Raw genomic sequence first — 23,664 nt, 5'->3', positions numbered from 1 at the left:
TGTTTCAGTAAGGTTGACAAAAATCTCCAAACTTTATGAAATGGGATTTTTTTTTTCCTTTGTATAATTTAAAAACGTAATTTTAAAAAAGATGCACCCAAATAAAAACTCTGCAGACTTAAAGAAGTATCTCCATATTTCTTTTGCATCAATAAAGTAAAATCTTGTACTGAGAGCAATGAACTTTGTGGCAATATTCACATTCTACCTTTAGACCTTACAGATGTTCAATTCAATTGCTGGACACACAAATGTAAGAGTAAAGGTTAGTCTTGTCGAGGGTTCAATAGCTCCTTCATTGTCTTGCATCCAAGTTTTCTTTATTTAATAACCAGATAATAACAAGACGATTTCCTTGGTAAGGGAAATTTGATGGAAAAGAACAAATTTAGTAATGTAAAATGCTTATTAAATTTTTTCTTTGACTATTATTCACATTCTGATTAGATTCTTATAATTATTTTAAACTAGGATAATCTCAACATTTGATGATCCTTTCTGTGATAAAAATTGTCTGAAAGGTAAGATGTATAATTCCCCATTTTAATATTTATATATTATATACATAATATGTATACACTTAAGAGTTACATATCCTGGTCTCTCACATGCAAACAGCAGATCACAAATAGTTTTGAGCTACACATATATCTTGCACAGGTATTGGAAAAAGATCTGAATATTTTTTACAGTTTTAACAAATATACATAAATATAAGAACATAAATTACAGTAAAATATTGACAGCATTTGAGAAAATGTTGGTAAACCAGATGCACTGATGCCTAAAGGCCTTATAATAATAGAAAAGTACAGCTCAGGGACATCTCATTCCTATTCTTTTTTTTTAAATAAGTAAATACATCATATTAGACATTAGTTCTCTCTCTAAACAACTCAATTAGAGAAATGTATATATTTTCATTTCTACTTCCCATTAAAGAAAACAATCTACGCATCTCATTTATGATATAATACTGCCTTTCCCCTAGTTTACACAGTTGTCACAACACTGAAACATAACAGGGTCACATAATCATTCAAGTCTTTTCCTGAGAATGAAGTTTTCCCCTAACTAACCCTCTGGTATACACTGTTAAAGAACAAAGATCACATAGAGGAGATTTCAAGTGTGTCGTTAACCTAAGCTGTTCCACTTGAAAACAATTAAAAAGAAGAAAAATTCAACATAAGTAAGATAATGTGAAGCTATTTTAAAATTAAAATGTAGCCCTTTGTACATGTTTAAAATTTCTAAATATAATTTTTGTATCAGTTATAAATATTAATGTAAAGACCTCCTGAGAACTTGCTTCAGGAAATCTTACATCTTCAGGCTGAAAGACTACTCTCAAAGTGTCATTCACTTCTGCCAGCTTATAAAGTGACTTACTTTAAAAGAGATAGAAATCCTTTTTTGTTAAAAGAACAATCTAAATTATTCCGAGTTGGCCAGAAGTGGTGTAAAAACAGCACTGATTTAATCAGCAACTGCTTAACATATTCTTGGTTAAGCTCATGTGGTTTAAAGCAAACCTATTAGCAGCTCTTTACAACACTTCTTATTTAATACAGAAATATTAATACTTGCGTGAATAATAAATACAGAATGGTAAATACTTAGAATAATTTTTGCAAATGCTCTAATACCATTAAAACATAAGGGTCATTGTAAAATGTAACACTAGTGTTTCTCAACATTGTAAAAAAGGTGCAAGTTACTTCTGAAGGTGTATTTCTTACTTTCATGATCTCTACATAAAACAAAATAAAAAGTATCTTAGAATAAATCCTCAGGAGAGAAAAGGAACAAAATAAACCATCTGAAGACAAGCATGTACAGTACAAGGTTAAAAAAAAAAAGCAACCAATACAACACCTAATTTGTAATCCTAGCCATATTTCACTGACATTTGTTCCCTCGTGTCCACGAGAATCCAGGGCTGCTTCCACTTATCTAGCATCAAGCAAATGAATCCAGTAACACAGATCTCCATTTGTGAGTCAAGCACTTCCTTTCATCACTTGGACTTACCACCTAAGCGAGAATCTTCTGCATTCCAAAATACTGTGGTTTACATTCCAGTTGTTCATGACAACAGAGTTAATGTCCAGTTTTAGTTAATAAGTCTTGTTGGCAATTAGAAAGCTTTTCTATAGTCAGGAAAAATGAAGTGCAAATTCATGAATGTTCTGAAGCAAGTATTTCCCAGCTCCTATGCCTTAGTAGGTACAAGTTTTTTGGGCGTTACTGGTCTTTTGGTCTGCCACAAATGGCTATGAATGGTAATTGCGTCAACACTGGCAGATAAAGTTTTAGCAGGTATGTGGCTAAACTGTTTCCTGTCAGAATTATATTTGTAAAGTCCCTCAATCATTTTTTTAGTGATAGATTTAGGACCTATCCCTGTCAGTTTACTGATTTCTTCAGTTTCTGGGCAGTAAGTATACAAAGACCTGAACTGGCAGCCTGAATCCCGGAACAAGATTAAGAAGTTGTTGGCATCGGACTTCTCCATTTCCTTTAGAACAGAAAACAAAAATAAAACAATAATAAAAACCCTTACATATTTTGCTGAACATTTATATTACTGTGTAACATTTTTTGATCAAATTTTAATGACTACTTTTATTACTTTTGGTGGTGCTGGGGCTCAAACCCAGGGCCTCTTCCATACTAAGCAAGTACTCTAGCCCTGAGTATACCCCCCAGTCCCCCCCCCCCCACCTTTTTTTGGTATCGGAGATCAAAATCAGGATCTTGTGCTTGAAAGCAGGTGGCAGCACCACTGAGCTAAATCCTTGGTCTTAAAGCCCTATTTTAATGATACATTTTAAGGTGTATTCTTTTTTCTTTTTTTGTTTTTTTTTGAGACAGGGTCTCACTATGTAATTGAGACTGACCTGGAATTCACTATGTAGCCTAGGCTGGTCTCAAACTCACAGCGATCCGCTGGCCTCTGCCTCCTGAGTGCTGGAATTACAGGCTTGCACCACCACACCCAGCTAAAGTGTCTTCTTAATCTTTAAATCTGCCAACTTCCAGAATCCAATTAGAGATTCAACTAGATCTAATAACTAAAGCATCTCATTATAGACCTCTTATATGCTGTTGAAATATTAGGCCTATGAGAATTTTCTCAGATTTGGTAAAAAGACCTCTATAGTTTTAGAATGTCGCTAAATTAACTTTCAAGCAAACATACTTACCTCCAGGATCTTTTTCTTCTGACCTTCATTTACTTTTCCAGCCAGACAGCAATGGGCTAAAGCATTTTGTATTATGTGCTTATTGGATTTTGCACTGGGTTCTTTGTAGAGCTTTGGTCCTATGGTGAGGATTTAAGACAAAATAAAATAAAATAAAATAACATCTCTAACACAGAAATGCTATTTTATTTGACTCTAGTTTTTAGTTTTTGTTTGTTTAATTTTGGGGTGGTTTTGAGACAGGGTCTCGCTAGGTAGTGCAGATTGGCCTTGAACTCACTGTGTAGCACAGGCTGTCTTTGAACTCATAGTGATCCTCCTACCTCAGCTGCCCAAGTGCTAAGATTACAGATGTGTGCCACCATGCCAGGCAGAAATGCTATTTTAAATTGATGTCATTTTTTCTCCACTGATGAAATTGCTATACACAACAAAATTTTATGTTAAAGGCTTTTTACTGGTTGCACTCCAATTAATGCACTGCTTTATCTGCACAGGGGGGATATATCTGTAGGACAACCCTATGGCTTTTTGAGGCTGCCTTGTGAGAGGAGCACTGGAAACAGATATTTCCGTAATTGTCACACTACAGGCTGGTTTGTTAAGGTTATAAGTGAGTTTAAAGCAGAATGGGCCTATAAGTAACTGAAGCTTTTTTTTTGTTTGTTTTTTTTGAGACAGGGTCTCACTATGTAGTTGAGACTGACCTGGAACTCACTAGGTAGCCCAGGCTGGTCTTGAACTCACAGCAATCCTCCTACCTCAGCCTCCCGAGTACTGGGATTACAGGCGTGTGCCACCACGCCCAGCTTGAAGCTTTTAAGAACAGAAAAAACATCTCTTTCAGACTGTTCAACTGAACAGAGAAGCAGAGGGAGTAATGGAAATAATGTCTAATCCAAGATCTTGAAGGCTGTCAGACTGGCTGAAGGAGGTTATATTAAAAACCACAGAGTAGGGAGGAAAAAAAGGTACAGAGGGAAGTGCACATGACAAGGCTGCAGCCACTAAGGCTCCGTAAGGCTTCTGCCTTGGCGGGCCTGCAGTGGGATGGGGCCACTTCCTTCCCGCTGCTCTTCCCCTTTCCTGCTCTCCCGTGCCTCCCCATCTACCCCTCAGTATGCTGCTCATCTTTCTTCTCATTTTCTCTCCTTATCAACACTGACTTTTTCAGTTTGCTTCTACTTCAATCATGCCATCCTAATGGAGGCTGAAAGAGGACTCGGTGGGTATATGAGAGGATAGATGATCTCCTAGATCAATGAATTCTCCTTATCTTTTAAAGCCTTAATGTGCAGCTTTGAGACACCTGAAATCCCAACACTGGAGAGAGGACTCAGGCTTCTGGCCTTTACACAGTAATGAAGACCTGTGTACTGCTGACAGACTCTAAAATTTCTTCAGGCTCAAACTACCATGCAGAAGTGGCCAGAATTTTAGAGACAGAAGTAGAGGGAAGAAATGTATCACTAATTTTGTTTAGAAACCTATTCCCATTAATCTGGGAAAGTCACTAACTCCCTAAGTACAAGGGAATATCAAAACAAACAGTAAATGTTTACATTAAAAATATTCTCCCTTCCTTGTAAGCACAAGGACCCGAGTTCGATCCCCGGTACCCCCCCCAAAATAAATAAAAATAAAAATAAAAATAAAAATACTCTCCCTTGCTCCTGACACACTCTCATCATTCTTGCTACTTTCTGAAGTTGTTCTGGAAGTCCTCCTTCATGAGTTTTTATGAGATATGATAAAAAAAAATATGGTGAAAGTTGCTGCCCCAGGCCATTCAATGGAAAGGCAGCTCATAAAAACATTACAGCGGGTCCCCATCAACGTTATTCACCAGGTTGACACCGTGTAACTCTGGCTCTTCCTCAAAGTCAAAATGATCATGAAAGTAAGTAGTTTGAATCCATGCAGAAAATGGAGGTAGCCAAGACAGCACAAGTGAAGATACTCATAAAGAGAGACTTCCAGAATGGTTCCAAAAAGTAGCAAGAACAATGGGTAAGTGTGTTTGAAGAAAGAGGGAGTATTCTGAGGGGGACTAATGGCAATGTGTCTTTTGCTGTAATAACTGTTTTGTCAGAATTTAAATACACTCTCGTATTTCTATCAATTGTCAAACGCAGTAATGCTGAAGTGGAGCTACTTGCAAATGATGATTTGAATTTACTGTTTTTTGTTTAAATCAGATATTCTTATGTTTATACCAAAAGGTGAGCCAATAAAACTTTCTTTAGTGTACCATGAATGTATTCTCATTAGTGTATTAAACTGCAATGTTTCCCTCGAAGTATACCAACACTAACCTGTGTATTCCGTTCCAGAAGCCACGGAAGAAGTTGTAGATGCATTTTCCCAGTCCTTTTCTCCATTTCGACTGCCACAGCGACTTGGAGACAAGAAACCTTCTACAGACTCTGATCTAAATTGTAAAAAACACATTTCTTATGTTTTAAATACAAAAATACTTTGGGGCCAGAGAGTATGTGTAAGAACATCAACAAAGACAACCTAGGGCCTTAAAATTACATAGCGATCATGTCTGTCTTTATGTACAGTTTTCTTTTTTTTTTTTTGGTACCGGATATTGAACTCGGGTCCTTGCGCTTGCAAGGCAAGCCACCGAACCGCTGAGCTAAATTCCCGGCCCCCTTATGCAGTTTTGTATGTAGGTTCTCACAACAAATATCTGTAAATGTTTGTTGAAAAAAAGAAATGCTTTTCCATGTAAAAATTGGTAACTAACACAGCAGAGTAGTAATAACAAGGATGAGAACTTTAAAATGATGGCAGTCATTCAAACATTGTTTTCTGATATGCGCATTACAGTATAAGATAATAAAATGACTTTTAGCTTCTAGACTACCTCCTAGACTAAGAGTGCACAAAAGAGATCTTTCATCATGGTGTTAAAATTCAAATGTTAAATTCAAAAAGGTAGCCTACTTTGGAGTTATTCCAATGGGAAAACTCTGATATTCAAAGGGAATTAAGATAGAGAGGCTGATAGTAGATAATGTATTTTGTTTCTACTCATCATGACTTAATAATAAACATGTTAGCAATTACTTATGCAAAATTGTTAGTATTTGTTGCTCATAAAAAGTATCTTATCAATGTATTTCTAAATTGTAAAAGATAACAGACCTCTTTATATAATTTCTTTTAACAGGAATCCAATTAGTCCTACTACAGCAAAACTTAAATTTATGATTATGATTCAGTCATTACAAAATGTATGAAAGAATTTTTACTTAAAATTATATATAATGGCAGGTATCATAATCTTTCCTATGAAAGGTATTTATATGTTTTTGACTTACCTTGGTGTCCTCTTGCCTGAATGGACACTTTCATTATCACCTGTGTTCAGTGAAGCCAGAGAAAGGCTAGAGACTGAAAAAACACAAATTTGTGATCCTGAACAAAAATTAGAAATTTAAAAGGAGCAACTAATAGTCTGTTCACTAGATAACATCAGCATATGAAAATTGAGAACTTTTCCTTAACTCTTAAACATAATATGCATGCATATATGTAATGTATTTAGAACAAAGAACCTACTTTCAGAAAACAATGGTAAAATTAACTTGCTCTTCCAAACTAAAGTGCTACTAAGATATCCTCAACAAAGAAAACTATATTTAGTAATATCTGATTCCTAGGTAGAAAATTAATTTACTAATTTCAGCCAATATTTTGTATCAAAGTTCCACTGGCTGGGAGTGGTGGACATGCCTGTAACATCAGCTACTCAGCAAGCTGAGGCAGAACATCTAGTTTAAAGCTGGCCTACACACTTAGTGAGACCATCACTCAAAATAAAAAAAATTAAAATGGCTGGGGTATAGCTCAGTGCTACAGCACTCTTGAGTTCCATCTACCAAAAAAGAAAAAAGGCTTCACTGACTAGAAAAGACAGAGCTTTTCTTTAAGCAATGCTGTTATTTTCCCTCATGTTTAGAATAACTATGGTTTCTATGGCAATTAATTTTTTTAGACAGTCTTGCTATGTAGTTCAGGCTGCCTCGAACTCATGGCCATTCTCCTTCCTCAACCTCTCAAGTGCTGGATTCCAGGTGTGGGCCACTGCGCCTGGTTCTATGTCATTTACTTAATTTTTATATTTTTATGGTACCGGGGATCAAACTTGGGTCCTTGCGCTTGCAAGGCAGGTGGAACCACTGAGCCAAAGCCCTGGCCCACCATGCATACTCTTACTCTTTAAAACTTTTGTTTAAAGTAAATGACATAGGGCTGGGCATTTGGCTCAGTGGTTCTGCCATCTGCCTTCCAAGTGCAAGGACCAGAGTTCAATCCGTGGAACCATTAAAAAAAAAATGCATGGCAAGTTAAAAAAATACTCTCTCAACTCCAGGTATTATAAATTTGGATTCTTGACCATTGCTATCTTACACGAGGAACCTGCAAACTCTTGATCTTATTATATTCCTTATTCTAGAGACATTTTCTTATATATTTGACACATAAGACATTTACACTAAGTTAATAAGCATTTTAAGGATAGTTAATAATTCAGGGAGACTGTATCTGTGGACAGTTCACTAATAAGCTAGTATTTAAGTCAGATTTTAAACATTTACATTTTTCTATTAAATATATGCATGCATATGTAATACACATAATTCATGAAAAAACTTTTGTCCATTTTTGTTTTCCGAATAAGAGCGTGCACAATCTCAAAATAAGATGCAATTTAGGAATATCAAAGCATGGCAAAGCATGCTGGTGTTGTTTCATGATGAGACTCCCTAATAAGCTGTTACCTGGAGGACCTTTGATTGGGGTTTTGGGGGACTCAATATGATCTCTGTGAATTGACTTTGGCCGCTGTTTCTTCTGTTTTGCCACCTGAGGCCGGGGCTTAATCACTGTATCCATGTCTTCCATTAGTTTCAGCTGTTTTCGCCTCATATATTCTTGCCTAATAAATTCTCTGCGTGCCTTCTCATCTTCTTTCTTCTGACGCTCCTCTTCAGTTTTACGCCTACAAAATTACACGGTGAAAGTTTTTATTCTGAATATCAAAGATAAGCGACACAGGAAAGAGCTGTGAGCTTTGGTGTGAACAGGGAGAATTACCATATTTCAGCAACTTGGGGGAAAAATGTACTTGAGAAAACTGAAGTCATATGTATATATACATGTGTATATATCTATATATTTATATCTCCCAGTGAAGTTATTTTAATTTAATATTTTAAAATATTTAAATTTTTAAATTAATGTTTTCAGAGAACTTCAATGTGCTGTCAGGCGATATACTTTGGGAATAAAAGTCAGCAATAATCCAGATGTCCAGCATTTATAAATATCTCCGGAAAAAATTAATTAAAATTAATTAAATTAATTAAACTTAATTAATTAAAAGTTAATGAGCCAGGGATTTAGCTCAGTGGTGGTGTGCCCACCTTTTGAGCATAAGATCCTGAGTTCAATCCCCAGTACCGGGGGAAAAAAAACCCAAAAGCAAAAAAAACAAAACAAAACAAAACAAAAAAAACAAAACCAAAACTAAAACAGTCTGGCAGAAGCTAATGACAGACTCATTAAAAAAGAAAAAATTAATGAGGCCAGGCGTGGTGACACATACATGTAATCCCAGCTGTTCAAGAGGCTGAAGCAGGATGTACCAAGTTTGAGCACAGTGATACCTGGCTGAAAATAAAATGGACAGGGGATGTAGCTCAGTGGTCAACCTGAATAATGAGAGACGGAGAGAGGACACATACTCTTAGCCATTAACGCTAAGATTTAAAATCCACACAGCAGTGTCCTGTACCTTGTTTCCTCTTTCCGGTGCTCCATTTCTGCTTCCAGTTGCTGTTTCCGGAGCTGAGTTTCTTTCTCCCTTCTTAATCGTTTCTCCATCAAAGCTGCTCGTTTCATTGCCATATCATTTTCTGCTTTTTGATCATCCTAAGTTGTTTCATTGAAACATGAAGAAATATTTTAGGTACTAATGTTCTCATTTCTACTTGTCACATTTTTGTGGTGACTCTTATAACTGAAAACCTGAACTTTAACGACACTACCAAATGTGGAAATAGTTCAGGAGTTATGACAGAAGAACTGAAACTAGTAACGGACACATGATGGACTGACCACCAATGAAATAAATGTTTTTTCTTTTGGTACAAGGGATCAAACTCAGGGCCTTGCACTTGTGAGGCAGGCATGGTGCCACTAAGGTAAATTCCTGGCCTGAAATGTTTTTTTTTTTTACTGTAGTAAGTAACCTACAGGGGGAGTTAGCCTCCAATTATTAAAATTGTATTTAAAACATATGCTCAATAAAACACTCATATAAAAAGCATTCCAAAAATAGCTATTCAATATTATACCACAGCCAGGGATTTAGCTCAGTGGTACCACTGCCTGCTTTGCAAGAGCAAAGTCCCAAGTTTGATCCCCAGTACCAAAAAACCCCATAAAACCTATTCAATATTATACCACACAAATGAAACTACTACATCTTTTCTTTTGGTACTGGAGATTGAACTCAGAACCTTGTGCAAGCAGCAGAACCACTGAGCTAAATTCTTGGCCCTACTACCTCTTTTTAAAGTCAATACACTGGCAGTTTGATTGGCAGGTTCAGAATTATACTGAAGGATTTATCTTTTTTTGGTACCAGGGATGGAACTCAGGACCTTGTGCTTGTGAAGCAGGCATGGTGCCAGAGTTAAATCCCTGGCCCTTAAAAATTCTTTTAATCCAGTTAGTTCGTAATCTGTAGGCCCCTAGGCTTGCCCAGCTTTTACTTGATCCTTTGGGACAGCTCTAGTTTTAGGGAGTTTCTAAAATGCTTGATTTACGACAGTAACATTCAGTAAAGGTAGTTCACTGTCTTAATGATCCCTTGTCATTGCTTAATTCATTGGTATCTAACATATTCACAACACAATGATTATAGATATTAAAATATGAAAATGTAAGAGTTTAAAATTTACAAGGGGAAGAGGTTCAGAAAAGGTTACTCGTACAGGGGCTTAGGGAGAGATTTAATGGGTAATGGAGAGAAGTCAGAACACACCATTAACTCAGCAGTTCCAACATCCATATTTGTATCTAACTATGTGTACTTTATTATACCCTAGGGTTAAAGAGATGCAGTATCTGAGAGTTCATAGTCCAAGAGACAAAACAAAGAGGAAATAACTGAAAACTGGGTCACAGGTGTTAAAGTTTCAGAGTATGTTTAGAATAAAAGACACAAAGGAGGAAGTATTTAACCTCCACATAAGAGAGAGAAAGGCTTTAAAAGAAGCTTGAGGGGGCTGCAGGTTTAGCTCTGGCACCACCACCTGCCTGGCAAGCGCAAGGTTCTGAGTTTGAGCCCTGATTCTGCCCCCCCAAAAAAATAAATAAATAAAAAAGCTTGAAGTTAGCATTAATGAACAGTCTAAAATAGAAATTATGGGGAAGAGGCTGGTCAAACAAGTTTAGGGTAGTCTAAGAAAGTCCCTAAATATTGCACTAAGGTAGAACCTCATTTAGCAGGGAACTCTTCAGATTTCAACTGGAGCTGTGCTCTTGGGACAGCAGCAGGATGAAGCATGGAATGGAATGGTGTGATTATAGACAGGGAGAGGGAGCCCACTTAGGAAGCTCTACTCATCGACCAAGGGCTGGAAGGAAATAAAGGTACAGATGTTCCTGCCTATGTTACCTTAAAGTCTCCTATTTTCCTTCCTTGAACTCACGGCAATCCTCCTGTCTCAGCCTCCCAAGTGCTGGGATTACAGGCATGTGCCACCATGCCCGGCAACAAAATATTATTTCTGATTATTAAGAAACAAAACCTGTTCCACAATTTGGAATATAAATAGGAAAGGCAACACTCAAGAGATCATGGGTGAGATCTTTATCTAATGCTTTTTTTTTTTTTTTTGAGATAAGGTCTCACTATATATCCTAGGTTGGCCTTGAACTCACTATGTAGCCCATGCTTGCCCTCACTTGTAGGAACCTTCTGGCCTCAGCCTCCCAAGTCCTAGGAGTACAGGCATGTGTCACGACACCCAGCCTTTCCAGTACTTTTAAAGAAGCTATTCCAGGGGCCCTGGGTATAGCTCACTTGGAGGACACTTGCCTGGAATGTGTGAGCCCCTGCACTGGATCCCTGGCAATGCAAAAGGTAGGGGGGATATTTCAATGGTAACTTTCCAATTTTATGTTTTTGCTTCTTGTGGGAGACAAGGTCTAACTTATGACATACTCTTGGCTTTGATCTGCAGTGAACCTCCTGTCTCAGCCTCCTGAGTGATGGGATTATAGGTGGGCACCACTGCACCCAATTTATATGTTTTGTTTGTTTGTTTGTTTGTTTGTTTTTTGAGACAGGGTCTCACTATGTAGGTGAGACTGACCTGGAACTCACTATGTAGCCCAGGCTGGACTCCCAGTGATCCTCCTGCCTCAGCCTCCCCAGTGCTGGGATTACAGGCATGTGCCACCACGCCCGGCTTAATTTATACGGTATTTAAAATGCTTCACCTTGTAAGAACCTATCTGGTCAGTTTTTATTTTGTTTTTTTTTTGGTACCAGGAATTGAACTTGGGGTCCTTGAGCTTGCAAGACAGGTGGCAGAATCACTGAGCTAAATCCCTGCCCCTCTGGTCAGTCTTTTAAAAAAAATTATTACAAGAAAATGTAAGGAAAAATGATGACTTTTTTAAAAACCTAACATATACTCACATACCATAAGAAGTTATGAACTGTTTACCAATTGCTTATAGAATCAATCACTCTTAGAAAAGATGTGAATAGTTTAGTTTAAAAAAAGGCCCTTATAGCTGGGCGGGGTGGCGCACGCCTGTAATCCCAGCACTCGGGAGGCTGAGGCAGGAGGATCACTGTGAGTTGAGACCAGCCTGGGCTACATATTGAGTTCCAGGTCAGTCTCAACTACATAGTGAGACCCTGCCTCAAAATAAATAAATAAAATTTTTAAAAAGGCACTTATGGAAATGAGAAAGAGGTAGAAAAGCAAAAGCAGGAAATATACCTAAATACGGGGCATGATTGTGACAGAAAGGTTTACTATAGCTTTGAATCCACACTGGAATATTGTTTTAGAAATTACAGTGTGCTACAATATGACTGTAATACACTGAAGTGGGCTTTCAAAATATATTTTAGAGTTAATGGCAAATTTGTAACAAAAGGAACTGTCACTAAAAGCATGTCAACTTCAAAACAAACAAAATAAATACGGGGCATGATTGTGACAGAAAGGTTTACTATAGCTTTGAATCCACACTGGAATATTGTTTTAGAAATTACAGTGTGCTACAATATGACTGTAATACACTGAAGTGGGCTTTCAAAATATATTTTAGAGTTAATGGCAAATTTGTAACAAAAGGAACTGTCACTAAAAGCATGTCAACTTCAAAACAAACAAAATATATATAATACTTTCTGGTCATCATCAAATTGTTCTTTATCACTTTCTCCATCATATTTTTCAACAGATACATCAGCCTTTTCAGGGGGTTTCAAATCCGAGAGGGAAACTTCAATCAGATTAACATTTTTAGGAGCAGTAGGTGGAAAAATGGGTTTAGGAGGCGGTTCTGTAGGTCGAGTCAAGTGGTCCTCACTTGGTGTCAGACATACAGTCTCTGTGACAGGCTGTGACAGGACTTCTGAAACTGTTGACTCAAAAGGTTTGATCTCCTTTTCTTCAGGATTTGGTCCCTGCTGCTCCAGAGCCCCTTTACATTCCAAGTCCTCCTTCTTAGCCTCCTCTTTCAGCTTGGATTCCTTTAACTGAGGCTCTCCGTCATCCCCAAAACATACAAACGACCGGGTCTGAATGGGAACTTGACTTGGTGAAAACCTCCTTAGGCGAGGAAGACTATCCACAGACCTCGGGGGGGTCAAGGTTCTATTCAAAGGTGTTATTTTTAGTTCATTCGGCCTAGGAGTCCTTTGATTTTTAACAGAAAAAGATGTGCTTCTCCTGTTAGAAGACTGTGGAGATGGGTGAGTTGGACGAGGGGAGTCTGAGGAGAAAGGTGCAACAGTTGATGGCAGGCCTGCCTGTCTAGAAGGCTTAAAATCTCGAATCTGTTTCTGTGGAGAGGGTTGCGGAGGTGAAATCACCCAAGACTGCTGTTCTCTCATCTGCATTAACATCTCCTGCTGAAGGGACAAGCGTTGCATTTCTTGCTGTAGAAGATGCAACGATGAATTTAACTTTTCAATGGACTTTGTATATTCTAAAATCTCTCCTTCATTTAAATTCTCTTCTGAGGGGCTTGCTAGATTCCACTGCTTCTCAGTATCAACAGGTGTTGTTGGAGACTTTAGCCATTTTGTCGGAGGATTCTCCATGCTTTCTTTTATGTCTGCCAGAGACTTGCTCCTTTGCCCATCAGTTTTCTGGGGTTCCTTTTCTTTTGCGCGATCAGTATATACTTTCTCATCTTCTGCACCGGCTGCTTCCTCTCGAAGAGGGGAAATCCCATCCCCTTTCTTTTTCACTACAGTAAGGAATGCTGTCCTTCCCATTTTCTGCCTCTGTTTGGTAAAAGCCGCTTCCATCTTCTTTTTTTGGGCTTCTATAGCACGCCTCTTTTCTTCTAGCTTCATCCTAAGATGCACCATTTCAGAAGCCAACAGCTGTGTAGTGTCCCGTCCTTGCGGAAGGCCTGTTTCTTCTGGAATTTGTGCCCAGGCAACCACATGAGGAATGTTAAGTTCAGAGCCCTCTGGAGTAGTTTTTTGAGAACTGCTTCCACTACTTTTTCCATCAGTATGATTCAGTTTCCTGAACTTCTGTTCAGCAAAGCTGGTCATCTTAACCCCAGAGCTAGAAGAAGCGCTGCTACCTGGCTGAGACTTGGTACTTACAGTACTTGGACAAGGACTCAAAGCTTCTCTGGGGTTGCTGGTTCTTATATCATAATCCTGAAGAAATTTAGATGCATCATCCATGTCAGAATCTAAGCTTACAGTATAATCTCTCAAAGAGGAGTCTTCATCCATAGTTTCAGGAATGTCTTCTGAAGGAACGTGAATTCCAGTGTCTACTTCTGTGGTATCAGTTATGGGACTTAAGGCACCTTTTGTATCAGTTATGTTATCTGGACTAGACTGACTTAGCTTGATATTGGAATTTAAGATACTCATTTCCTGGCTGTGAAGGAAGAAGCCATTAGCAATTTGGTCTGGCCGAGGTGTACGGGGAGACTTTTCAGTATCATGAATTATTTGTAATGCTTCCTCAATGCTTGGTGTTTCAATCTGATTGCCAAACTCATCTAGAATAACTCTATTTTGTAAAGCTCCATTGGGAAGCTTGTAATGCATGTTCTCGTTAGAATTTAGTTCATTTGCATTAAGGGGCATGTAAGATCTGAGGTCACGGTGAGGGTCTATATTAAGTTCCTCTTCAATGCTTTCTGCTTCTTCTTCTCCATTTACTGGCTTAAAGGACAAATTTTTCCTAATATGTTTAGGTAAACGATTGTTGTTCAGAGTTAGTCCTTCATTACTAATAGAACGAGTGATTCCTCGGTTTGGAGTGGGTCTCTGTATGCTATCTTCTTTATCAAAAGAAATATCAAATGAAACACCATGCACTGATGATCTAAAAAAAAGAGAGAAAATCCTTAAGCAATCCCAGCAAATAAATGACTTTTAAGATAATCACCGAATACTTATCTGAAGTTACATTTCCTTTCTTTCCCCATTTCTCATAATGACATTGTCCTCAGGGTAAGGCTAGAACTATTTAGCTGCCTTGTACATTTAGCCCCTTTGACTTCTCTATCACCTGCCTATAAGGCCCTTTTCAATTTCATATTATATTAATCTAAAGTCTAGATCTGGAAACCTAGCTAACAACAAAAGACAGAGAGAGAGGGAGAAATCTGACATTTCCCGACAATGTGAATATACTCAAGAATAATTCTCTTCATTTACCTTTTCTCTTTGGGCCATGTTCCTATGAAGCCATCAACATAAGACATGGATGAAGACCTTCTAATTCCTCCTTCAAATGAAAAAAAAGAAAAAAAGAAAAAGCCACTGAAGTCAGCAATTTAACAGATTTCACACATTTGATGATTCATTAATAGTGTTAAAAAAGTAAGTAGAATCCCCAGCACACACACACACACACACACACACACACACACACACACACACACACACACACACACACACTCCTGGGTTCATTCACTCCCCAGCAAAAACAAGTGGATACATATGAAAAATTAGCAGAGGCTGGGAATGAATTCAGTGGTAAGCACTTGCCTAACATGTGAGACATGTAAGGCTCTGGGTTGGATCCCTAGCACCACAAGAGAGAAAATCAATCATAGACAAAAGACCACCCAGACCATGTTTAGTCACTTTCCATAAAAAAGACTAAAATATTTATTTCTACTTATTCTCAATAATTTCCCAGTTAATCTACCTAAAATAAAATTTCCTAGGTATGTAAATTACCTGAAGATGAAGAATGAGCTTGGGGATGTGAATATCTAGCAGGTAAATGATGAGACTGTGTGAATGTAGCTCCTTCCCCACTGCAATGCAGAATACATTCAAACGTTGCATTTTAGCTCTTTAGTATACATTTTATATAGAATGACTGAAGAAGTAATAGCATCACCTCTGACTGTGCATTCCAACTAAAAACAATCTATTGTTTAAACAAACAATGGCTGTATGTATGTATCCATTTATGTCTTCAAACCAACCAATGAGGTACTTTCACACACATCTCAGGGGTCCTTACAAGACATGGCATATTATTTTCCTTCTACCAATAAAATTGAGAAATCAGTCAAAAATGGGCAACTGAAATGAAGATACTTTTTCAAAGAAGTAAAAGTGGCAAATAAATACATGAAAAAATGTTCAACATTTCTGGCCATTAGAGAAATGCAAATTAAATCAATACAGATCCCGTCTTATTCCAGAACAGCTAGAGAGGTTGCAGTAAAAATGGAACCTTTTGCTGGGGATTTAGCTCAGCGGTTCGGTGGTCTGCCTTGCAAGTGTAAGGACCCGAGTTCAATCCCTGGTACCAAAAAAAAAAAAAAAAAAAAAAAAAAAAAAAACCCAAAAAAGAGGAACCTTTCTATACTGCTGGTGGGAAAGTAAATAAGTACAACCACTACAGAAATCAATACAGATTCTTCAAAAACCTAAAATTAGAAATTCCATTTAACCCAGCTATTCCCCTTCTAGGCATCTTCCTGAAGAAGTTATAGTTATCATTTACAGTGATTCATGCATAACAACATTTATAGAAGCACCATGCCTAATAACTAAATCTCGGGAGCAGCCTATATGTCCATCAACAAATGAATGGATAAAATGAGGTCTTTACACAGAATGGAATATTTCTGTGCTATAAAGGACACATTTGAGCCATTTATAGGAAAATGGATGCACCTTGAGACCATAAAGAGAAATAAATCAGACATACAAGCTTAAATATTGTATGATTTTTCATAAGAGAGATCCAGAACATAAATACATTAAATAACAAAATAAAAGGTAGTAAGGAATGGCAACGGATCTTTGGCAAAAGGGATGGGAACCAAGAGATAGAGGGAGGGGGAGAGAAAGCAGGGGAAGGAGATAAAAATAGAATTAATATATGTTATGTACATGTGCCAACTCTCCATGATGAATGTTAATCATTATGTACTGCAAACATGTACTAATACAAATTAAAAAAAGAAAACTGAGACATTAAACGAAACTCACTAATTTGGAATATTTTGGTCAAATCTGAACTTCTAAAAACTACACACATAGCAAAACCTTGCAAAAGACCTTGACAGCCTCCATACTCACCACCTGTATCTGTACATCTCCAACAGTTACATTAAGACAGTGAGCTGTGCCTTAAAGACCTCAATGTCTATAAAACATGAAGCTTATCCTTCCTTCCTTTCCTTCTCTCCCCGCATCTGACCTCCAACTCACAGCAATCCTGCCTCAGCCCCCTGAGTGCTGGGATTATAGGCCTGCCCCACCATGCCCAGCTACTTTATCTTATTTTATGCAGGAGATCAGACATCTCTTCCTCAAATTATAATGACATTTGGCCAGTCAAGCTATTCTCTTAGTCTCCTCTGTGTAAGTGTTACTCTGCCATGTTCCTCCTTGCAGTTAAGTGAGGAAGTTAAGCACTCCCACTCCCAAATGGCAGAGAACTGGGGAGTAAGATATAGAGACTTCTGCAGCATACCCAAACCATATTATCTTCCAGCTAATGTAAAATGAGAAGATGAACAAGTCAAAGAATTCAGATATATATATATTATAAACATTACAGTTTAATGAAAGCTTAATTAAAGAGCTTTCTCCAAAAGCAACACCCTCTCAGTTTACTTGTAATCACTTGTAGGACTTTAGAGAATACTCACTTCACTCCCCCGGTGTATCCGCTTCTATTAAACCTTTCTCTGAGATCAGTGTTCCAGTTTCTATCCTCCCTTAGCTCTGACAGGAGGGTAATCATGAATGCAAGCAAGATGATTACTAAAATGTGTTCATTTTTCTTCCCCAAGCAATGGCTAAATGTTGTAAAAGCCTACTGTCTCATTTTTGTAAGTGTACATTGCATTCTGATCTTGTTTAAACTCTTGCACGAGTCACCAAATACAGGGAGCAGCTGCTGAAAATCTCTTTTGATTTGTTTTCTTTCTCATAAGTTCTTAAAGCACAATAACATCTGTACTGTAATGTACATTATTCCTGAGTAGGAATTATTGAACCCTTCCTTAAAAGTTACACAATGTTGGAGAATGACAAAGCACTATGTGGAGACTTAAAGAAATGAGAGGTTGACTAGTAGCCTAGAATGAGAGTATACAATTAACTCTTCAAGGAAAAGTATTTAGATGTCGGAGTTATAAAAAGGATTTCTACTAGCAAAAACAGGAAAAAGTAGTCACTCAGATGTCTGAACAAAATGGGACAAGTCTATGGAACCTAAATTAAAATACTTCCCAGTGTCAGAAATGTAACAGATTATTTATTCAGTTTCCTAGAAATAATAATTATGGAATACTCTATTCTGCCAAGAGGCAAGTCTCACTTTCTACTTTAAGGTGGGATTGAAAGATATAATAGTGCTAGCGAGAGTGATGACCAGGCGCTCAGAATACTGAGCATTTTATAAATTTTCAAGAAAGGAAATATCACTGTATAACCAATCAAGAAAAATTAAATATTATCTGACAAGAGAATTAGAAGTTAGCCATGGGGAAAATACACCCAAGCTCCTTGATCAACAATGATTTAACTTAACTAACTCCTTGGAACTAAACCACAGAAATAGCTGTAGATAGAAAACTTAATGGAATTACAAGAATATTCATAGTAGTAAACTGGAGGGTAAGGAAAGAAATGCTTTCTTGATTGGGAAGAAGCGTATGGACCGGCGACAGTTCACACAGGGAAGAAGGGAATGAGTATCGCCAAGCAGTCAGTCAAGCCTTGGGTGTCACATAAATCATCTGAACTTGAGAATGAAGCTTTCAAAATATGAAAAGTCACAGCTGCAGAATAAGTTTATAAGCAAAAATGTTATCAAGTTCTGTAAGTTTAAAAAATTTTTAAATGTAGCTCTTTGGAGGGTGGGTGGGTACCAGGGATTGAACTTAGGACCTTGAGCTAGTGAAGCAGGCACAGTCCCACTGAGCTAAATCCCCAGCCCTTAAATTTACTTTTAATGGCTGTGACTGACTCTCTGAAAACTCACCAATTTTAAGCCTAAAAATCAGATGGACTGGAGAGTCCAAAAATGAATACAAATTTCAGCTTCCGATAAATAGAAATGAAAAGCTGTTTATAGTATCTGCCAAAGAATATACAAAAAACCTCCCAAAACTATCCCTGACACATACTTGGAACAGTAGTTAGAATTATCTTGATATTAAAAGGTAGAATATTTTTACTGCTTTCAGTTCAGCTCCTGATATTAATGGATAAGAGGGGGCCAGGGATTTAGCTCAGCGGTTCGGTGGCCTGCCTTGCAAGCGCAAGGACCCGAGTTCAATCCTCGGTACTAAACATAAATAAATAAATAAAATGACATTTAATGGACAGAACACTAGAGAAAGATTCAATGTTTATAATAAATATTCTACTGCTATCTCTCAACAGCTATATTACCTAGGAAACAAAACAACAGAAAAAACTGCTTCAAAGACGAAAAAAAAATTTTAAAATTAAAATATTAACTTTAAAGTCCCTGGGAGGCCTCAGAGTTATCTATTAGACAGTTCTCAATTATATAATTAGATAATTTTCAACTATAAGCAAGTTATGCAGAACAAATTTAATTTCACATTATTTGTATCTCAGAATGAATGTGTTCCTACTTTTCATTGTAGTGCATTAAAAGGCATTTATGAAACCTTTATTTCACTGTAAATTTCACTTATATTACATTAAAATAGACTTTAATAGGTTAAGCTAATTATAACACTTTAAAATTGAACTAAAAAATTTTAAAATCTTATTTATGTATACTATTTAATGTCGTTAGAAATGGACTAGAAACAGTGAAGAGAGACGGTTATGGTACCTACCCAGAAGTGAAGTCAGAGCTGCATGAACTGTCCAAGACGCTTCTTCTGGCAGTGTTCAAGACAGGAACTGACGGCATATCTTTTATAGATTCAGCTAGAATAAAAGATAAAAACCTCAAAATTACATAATTAGCATGTTTCTAACATTATTTCAGGAATTCTGGATCACAGATAAATGTTTTCCTTTTTTTTTTTTTGGTACCAGGGATCAAACTTGGAACCTTGTACTTGAAAGGCAGGTGCCCGAATTACTGAGCTAAATCCCTGGCCCTGCAGAAAAATGTTTAAAAAGTTAAGTATTTTAAAATGCAAAGTATTCTGATTTTTTATTTTTTCACATTTATTGAAGGCAATTATAGTTTATAAAAAATATTGCCTTGATGTACTAAAAAATTTCCTGATAATGGTAATTAAAAACAACTGCCCCTGCCACGGGTCCAATATTCAATCTAAATTGAAATTGTGAAGTGTAATCTAGAAAGACTGAAAACCAAACACTTTAGGTCCTGCACAAGATAATAAAATACTCTTAGGCCTTCAGGGTCCTTGGACTGATTGACAGCAATAAAATAACTAATTTTTGATGTTGTGAAAGAAATGTGTTCATCTCTAATAATGATTTCAAGCTCCTGCCAGCATACTCGGTCAGGAGAAGCCCACCAAGTGTCATGCTCTTTGGTGATTTCACTGTCATCCAGGATTCTCTTCAGTTCCTCCAGCACACTTTTAGGTACATAGACCTCTTTTCTGATCATAACATCATTTTTGTAATTGCTGTTGTTGGCGTTATCTCAATTTCCCACTGGGTTGGAACTGGAACTCCAGGAAATCGTGAACAAGCTTGCCTTTGTGACCCACATAGTAATACAGATAAAAGTCACTCTCCATAGTTTCCAAAGGACATCTGCGACCAAACTTTAGGACCAAACCACATCACCGAGACCTGCGCCCGACACTGATGTTTTGGTGGTGCGCAGAAATAAAATATTCTAATTTTTTTTTTTTGGTACCGGGGATTGAACTCAGGTCCTTGCGCTTGCAAGGCAGGCCACCGAACCACTAAGCTAAATCCCCGGCTAAAATATTCTGATTTTAAAGAATTTTCTTAACAGGCTAACTGGAGGGAAGCCTACTATAAAATGATACAGATATTTTAAAAAAATTTAGTGCTTAATTTTGTGAAAACTTCCACAGAATTTCAAATATATGTGGTCACCTTTACTTTTTTACGGAATAGTAAAAAAGCATTCTGATAATCAGTTAAATACAGAATTTTACTGGAAAATAATTACATCCACAGAGTTTTACATTTTTGTAAGTAACTCTGGAAAAAAAACTCAGTTTTTGATTTTGACATTTAATTCAATACTTGCTGGCATTTTGATTTTTCTTTTTTTTGGTACCACGGATCAAACTCAGTCCTTGTGCTTGCGACACAGGTGGCAGAACCACTGAGCTAAGTCCCTGGCCCCGCATTTTGAGTAATGGGCTTTACAGATATGGCAGAAAGCAATGTAGGTAAAATATTTTTAATTTTAAAAATTGTACAAATATGGGTTAATTACTACAGATATGTGATTTTTATGTAATGGCCTTAGAGAAGTATCTCAACTTCTGAAAAGATATTCTTTTGTTAACTAACAGCGTGATACTCAGAATCTGCTTTAAACAGCTTAGAGACACTAGGACAGAATACTCACTGCGTATTTCACAGATTTTGCCATAGATGCAATGAGCTGCCTGTGGTAAACTCATGGTATCCACTAGAATGATACTCTTCCTTGGCTAATACTTTTTTCTCCTTCCTTACCTCTTTATTGTCTACTTTTTTGAAAGGGGGGAGATAAATAACTACAGTGATTAGAAAAATAAAATCTGGAGTCAAGGAAGCTAGTAATTAGTTGGAATGCACAATAATCATGCTTTGTATCAGGCAGGATAGGCACTGGTCATGTAATTTATTCTGGAAGAAAGTTTTTTAGTGGGCTAACCTTTATAATTTAAGATAATTTTCTACCCTATAGAAATGAGCAACTGATTTTATTGTATTTATTTATTTATTTTTGGTACCGGGGACTGAACTCAGTTCCTTGTGCTTGCAAGGCAGGCAGCGGAACCACTGAGCTAAATCCCCGGCCCAAGCATCTGATTTTAAAATGGAAGCCAACGAAAAATTTGTTTTACTATGCAAAATTTTGCTTTAGAGAAAGTTAAGGAGAATTTTTGTTCTTTATTGCTAGAGATCTTTACAGTAACTTCTTTACTTGTTTTATTCTTATTATGTACAATCAAAACATCAGGATATTGTAAAAGATGCAAAGAAGTAGATGGCACACAGTTACAGCTAAAAGTTCCAAGTTGTAAGTTTCCAATCAGAGCCATTCTCTCCAAGTTCTTTTCTATCCCCCTAGCCAGCTTAATCATCAGCTTTTCACAGAAGATTTGGTGGCTTTAAGATAATCAATCAAAGATAACAGCTGAAATCTAAAACTATAATCAGCTTCCCTTTAAAAGAATAGCTAGGTGAGGTGACATAAACGTCCCATTATTTTCCACATTAGAAATTTTTAAAGAAATGGTTACCTCCTTGTGGACAAACAACACGAGGCTGTACAAATGACGGCTTCACAACTTCAAACCACCAGAAGAGTTCTGCCATGAACACCAAATAATTACTCTACAGAAAAGAGTTAGGAAAATCAAAAGAAACCCTAAATTAGATTAAATTTGATAACAAATTAATGATACAGAATTTATGGCCTATTTTATTTATTAAAATATAGGGATCAAAACCCACTCACTGCTAGAGAATATCTAGTACAGGATATTAAATCTAGAATAAAATATTACCTATTATAGGTAAAAATCATATTCAAAATCTCTTGGCTGATTTGCTCTATAGTTACAGAATGGTTATCCAATTTATCTAGCAGGCATTTATATTTAGCTACGTTGAACTTTGTTTTTGTTTTTGGTACCCGGGGTCGAACTCGGGTCCTTGTGCTTGTGAGGCAGATGACAGAACCACTTAGCTAAATCCCCAGCCCTATGCTGAACTTTGAAATAATATATGACACTTTTCTTCCAAGGTAAAAACAAATTAAATGGCTATTCAATCTTTTGATACCCTAAGAAGGGTTACTGCTTTAAAAAAATAAGCTCTACTCAGATCCCTAGAAATTCCTCTGAAAAGTAATTATAAACACAGTTTAAACCACTGTATGTGCTCAATAGTGCTAAACACCACAGTAATCCAGGTGCCAAATAACACCAAAACTTTATTATTATTACTGCTTTTTCTTTTTTTTGGTATGAGGGATTGAACTCCCTGTCCTTGCGCCTCCAAGGCAGGTGGTGGCACTACTGAGCTAAATCCCCAGCTCCAACACCAAAACTTTAGATTGTTATAGCTAAGCCATAGCAATTTAAAAATATATAAAAATATTTATATAATTCAATGAATCCAGCTAATCTTGAAAAGTTACTAGTACAAGCCAACAACCTTTATTACTTATATTTGAAAATACAAATACTTTTAAAAAATGGCTTAAAATTAAAAAGTACATTTCTATCATGGACTTATTTTAATTTTAAGAATTTTGTAAGCTAAAAAAACACTAAAATCTATCTTCATAATTATTTAAAATATGCCTTTTGTAATTTGGGTACTAAGCATTTAAAAATTATCAAATTAATATTTGGTAAGTCATATTTTATATTAAACTTCAGCTTTAAAAAAATCATCACTAGGGCTGAGGATTTGGCTCAGTGGTTCCGCCGCCTGCCTTGCAAGAGCAAGGACCCGAGTTCGATCCCTGGTACCAAAAAAAAAAAAAAAAAAAAAAAAAAA

General features: G+C 36.8%; 1 protein-coding gene and 1 pseudogene across 2 annotated transcripts in view; both read right to left on the bottom strand.

Moving 5' to 3' along the window:
* Positions 1 to 1,227: 1,227 nt before the first annotated feature.
* Camsap2 (calmodulin regulated spectrin associated protein family member 2) overlaps positions 1,228 to 23,664 on the bottom strand; it is a 99,945-nt gene continuing 77,508 nt past the window's right edge. For both annotated transcript variants that reach the window (XM_010645120.2, XM_010645121.2), the window contains 12 exons: positions 22,398 to 22,491; positions 19,815 to 19,908; positions 15,706 to 15,785; positions 15,178 to 15,247; positions 12,648 to 14,842; positions 10,912 to 10,919; positions 9,022 to 9,158; positions 8,006 to 8,226; positions 6,542 to 6,614; positions 5,525 to 5,640; positions 3,210 to 3,328; positions 1,228 to 2,521 (listed from right to left, as the gene is read on the bottom strand). In XM_010645120.2, the coding sequence (XP_010643422.1) occupies positions 2,216 to 2,521; positions 3,210 to 3,328; positions 5,525 to 5,640; positions 6,542 to 6,614; positions 8,006 to 8,226; positions 9,022 to 9,158; positions 10,912 to 10,919; positions 12,648 to 14,842; positions 15,178 to 15,247; positions 15,706 to 15,785; positions 19,815 to 19,908; positions 22,398 to 22,491 (3,513 nt within the window). In that variant the 3' untranslated portion in view covers positions 1,228 to 2,215. The remainder of the gene's footprint in view (positions 2,522 to 3,209; positions 3,329 to 5,524; positions 5,641 to 6,541; positions 6,615 to 8,005; positions 8,227 to 9,021; positions 9,159 to 10,911; positions 10,920 to 12,647; positions 14,843 to 15,177; positions 15,248 to 15,705; positions 15,786 to 19,814; positions 19,909 to 22,397; positions 22,492 to 23,664) is intronic.
* Positions 20,246 to 20,780, bottom strand: LOC104876880 (annotated as a pseudogene).

The sequence above is a fragment of the Fukomys damarensis genome, unplaced genomic scaffold, assembly GCF_012274545.1.
Source record: "Fukomys damarensis isolate Sample0158 unplaced genomic scaffold, DMR_v1.0_HiC HiC_scaffold_11, whole genome shotgun sequence".
Taxonomy (NCBI): Eukaryota; Metazoa; Chordata; class Mammalia; order Rodentia; family Bathyergidae; genus Fukomys; species Fukomys damarensis.
Note: the sequence above shows the minus strand (reverse complement) of the source record. Positions and strands in the feature narration are given on the sequence as shown.